This window comes from Solanum tuberosum, unplaced genomic scaffold (genome assembly GCF_000226075.1).
Source record: "Solanum tuberosum cultivar DM 1-3 516 R44 unplaced genomic scaffold, SolTub_3.0 scf00735, whole genome shotgun sequence".
Lineage (NCBI taxonomy): Eukaryota > Viridiplantae > Streptophyta > Magnoliopsida > Solanales > Solanaceae > Solanum > Solanum tuberosum.
The window spans coordinates 136,153-140,176 of record NW_006239652.1 but is presented as its reverse complement, the minus strand read 5'-3'; the positions used below and the strand labels follow the sequence as shown (position 1 = coordinate 140,176).

The 4,024-nt window shown below is 35.8% G+C and overlaps 1 protein-coding gene across 1 annotated transcript; it reads left to right on the top strand.

Moving 5' to 3' along the window:
• The first annotated feature begins 2,688 nt into the window (after positions 1-2,688).
• Positions 2,689-4,024, top strand: LOC102578422 (cyclin-D3-1-like). Its single transcript, XM_006367130.2, has 2 exons — positions 2,689-3,325; positions 3,806-4,024. Exons 1-2 carry the CDS (start codon positions 2,822-2,824, stop codon positions 4,022-4,024), a joined length of 723 nt encoding a protein of 240 aa, XP_006367192.1. The 5' UTR covers positions 2,689-2,821.

Here is a 4,024-nt window from a genome sequence, read left to right as displayed (position 1 = left end):
TCGATTTTGCTAGAGTGATTTGATCAGCAGATCTTGAGTCCTTGGCGTGATTTGTTGCTCCATCTTGCTCAACTTAGCTGGCTTGATTTCTTTCCTTGTTTGATCAGTATATCTTGGATCTTTGACTTAAATTGCATCTATTCCTTATATGGATAGTTTGATTTCGTATGTCAATCAAGGGGAGCTGTATGCTGGATTTGGCCCATCTGTATGTTGATTCTAACTTCCTAGATAGATGTTGTCCTTTCTATTAAGTCAGTCAAATATTCTTTTTCATCTTGGTGTAATCAAATATTCTTTTCTATCTTGGTGTTGTCTGCATAATATTATTTTCCATTTTGGTGTTGTCTGCATAGATACTTCCTTTTTTATTTCAATGCCTGCGAGGATTGTGAGTATAATGTTCTCTAATATTTTACTCGGCCCAATAATTCCATATAAATCAGTCTCATTCACAATTCCTAACACATAAGCCCGCACAAAGTCGACTTGATTCACAACAAGTTCCTCCACGTTCTCTTTATATAACCAGTTAGAGCCATAAATCCGAAATCCATTCCTGGATCCCATACACAAAGATCCATTGCACTTATGGGAACGGTTACAATAAGCTTAATGAAATTGCCAGTAGGAATAAATGGAAATTGACTCAAAACATGCTGATCATTGAATCCCCTAATAGATTTCCCATTTTCAGTGGCAATAAACAATCCAACAAAATGCAACACACTAGTTGATATGGCACTCACGTTCTCCAAAAAATATTCATCAAGAAATAAATCTGCCTACCCACCGTAAATGTCCCTAAATCAGTTTTCCATTTAGGAGGGCCACTACCAAGAGAATTAGTAACTAACTACATACCTTGTTGCCATATCTTGTTCGAGATGTTCATTCGATATCATATCTTCTTGACCAACAAGAGGAATTAAGAGTGATACCCAAGTCGCAATTGGATATACTATTTCTGTAATTCGAATATGCGTATTAGACAACACATGTGCTTGCTTAGTAAAAGGAGCTAGAGTACCAGATGCATCCCTTTGAGGAGATTTGTCAAACAAAGCAGCATTATCTAGTGATTTTTTCTCCTCCACACTATTCGATTCTTTCGTATCAGTTAACACCGAAGTAGGGAACTTGGTTTGCATACTAATATCTTTGCAGAATCTATAGTTAAGTTCAGGAATGCTAGAGCTCACAGTTGTATGTGAATTTTCATCGAACACCTGACCTTCGGTAATAGAAGAACATTACCGTACCAAATCTGATTCTACTGATTTTGCATTCCCAATTTGAGGAGTTCCCAGGCCTTCAAGAGTTGAGATCTCAGCATCACTTCCTGTAAGCAATGCCAAGGAATCCACATTGGTATACTTCTCAGGCAATTCTCGAGCATATGGTCTGCTTCTGTGTTTCCACTTGTGAAGGCATCTTCCAAGTCAGATGAGTATGTGACAGGGCATAAATCTACAACTGCAGAGGGAGAGTTCGTCGGAGGAACAAATCTAGTATAGCGAATATAGTCAATATAGACTCAAAAAGTATCTGCCATACTCACCGAAGTTGTGCGTTGTGGAAATCGCATAAGCAATTTTTCCTTAAAATGCTTCCAATCGAAGAATTGCTTGTTACGATGCAACCACGTAAAACAAGTAAGAGCTCACCATCAAGGTAGAAATAAGGAAGAGGTAGCCAGTCCTTCTGGGAGAAGCCAAGGCAGGTGAAATACTGCTCGTCCCAAAGAATCCAACCCTCTGGATCGTTCCACCACTAAATCGATCCAATACCACCATTGCCATGTGGAGTAAGAATAATGAAAGCACCAATGTAACAAACACAAATGGTTGTAGTGATTTTCTCAACTCAACAACCAAACAATAGAGAGAACAAACTAACAAGCTTTGATTCATACTAAAACGAGCAATTACATTATGAAGAACTCGAACAATAACAGTAACTATAAAGAAGAAGGGATGAGGGAACTAAGAGAGAATTGGGGATGAGAAGCACGGTCTTTGCCTAAGCATAATCATAATTTGCATAAACCTATTTTCCTCTCACTAGTCTTTATTTTTCAACCCAGATCCCACACATAGCCACTTAATTCGGTGTTGGCCCCTTTGCCAATACTGGTCTAGGCACAATCATAATAGAGGTCTACCTTCTTTCCTTTTTATCCTATTTAAAAAAGAATGTCTCATTTCTTTTTTTTTGGCAATACTTTAATTTCAGTTTTTCACATAACATATTTAAGTCCACATATTAAATAATATTTTGATATATTTGACATAACTTTAATTTACTATAATAAAATTGAAATTTTTTCTTTATTTTCTTAAACTTCGTATAAGTCAAACTTTATCATTCTTGTCTAAACGAAGAGAGTACTACTAATACATTTTCCAAAATATGAAATTTAATGGATTCAAATTAAAAGGCAATATAATAATATTATTTCTGTTATTAATTGTTAGCTATATGTCAAACAAAAGGAGTAATTGGATAAAAGCATACTAATCTCAAGTCTCAACTAACACTATATGCAAAGACTAATCTCAGCTATCTATATGCAAAGAATGAATTGAATTTTGGCAGAATCTGTTGTTCTTCCTCTACCCTGCGCGCCAAACATCCCCAAAAAGCCTTTAGAAAATATATGCGCCAACAATAAATTTGGATAAAAGAAGAAAAAAGGGACAATCTTGAAAGCAATCTAAGCTAAAATCTCTCCTATTTACTCTCCCCATTTTCTCTCTATGTCCATTGTCAGGCAGTAGCAGTGGATGTGTTATTGGGTCCAAGTTTGAGTTTGGGAAAAATGGTTTTACATTTACAAGAACAAAACATAGAGCCCCAAAATCCAATCTTGAATTTTGATGCCCTTCTATGTGAGGATGATCGATTAGATGAGGGAGATTTGGGAGAAGGATACCATTCAGATGAAAGAAATCAGAATGGGGTCATCGAGAATGTGAAAAAGATTTCACCTTTAATAGAATGTGACTTGTTTTTGGAAGATGGTGAGGTTGAAACTCTGTTATCAAATGAAAAAGTGAATCTTTTTTATTGTACTAGTTTAGTTTCAGATGGGGTTTTGTTGGGGGTAAGAAAAAAGTCCTTGGAATGGATGTTGACTGTCATTGACCACTATGGTTTCAATGCTTTGACTGTTGTGTTAGCTGTCAACTATTTTGATAGATTTATATCTGGATTTCTTTTTCAGAAGGTTAAGCCATGGATGAGTCAGCTTGTGGCTGTTGCTTGTCTTTCCATTGCTGCTAAAGTAGAGGAGATTCAAGTGCCCCTTTTGTTAGACCTTCAAGTATGTAGCTATGTTTTGTTGATTAAGATAGAGTAAGTGATAAAAAGCATATCTAAAGTATCCTGATTTGATCTTCATACCTGAACTATAGGCTTGTGAGGTTCCTATATATTATCACCAACTACTGATTAAAACACATCTCAACTATCACTTGTCCTCTTTTTTTCTACCTGAATGTAGGTAAAGGGAACAATTGATAGTTGAAGAGTGTTTTGATATATAGTTGGTGATAGTTCAGGCAGGAAATTCACACATTAGACATGTTTTGACCCTTCACTTATTAAGATATTGTAGTGTTGGTGTTTGTATAAATATCTTAACTGTTATGTCTGTTCGTCATTTCTCGAGTATTGAACACTGGATTTGAATGAAGTAGAATGGGCATTGAGAATTGATATAATTGATCATACATAGCTTAGGATTGAGATATGATAACAATAGTTATAGTTGTATTAATAATGGATGTATTTTGTTGATTAGGTATCAAATCCAAAGTATGTGTTTGAGGCAAAGACTATTCAGAAAATAGAACTTCTGGTGTTGTCCACCCTCAAATGGAAAATGAATCCAGTGACACCACTTTCATTTATAGACCATATCATCAGGAGATTTGGATTGATGACCAACCTACATTCGGAGTTCCAGAGGAAATGTGGAAACATCATTCTTGGTATTATCACTGGTGAGATATCTATCTGA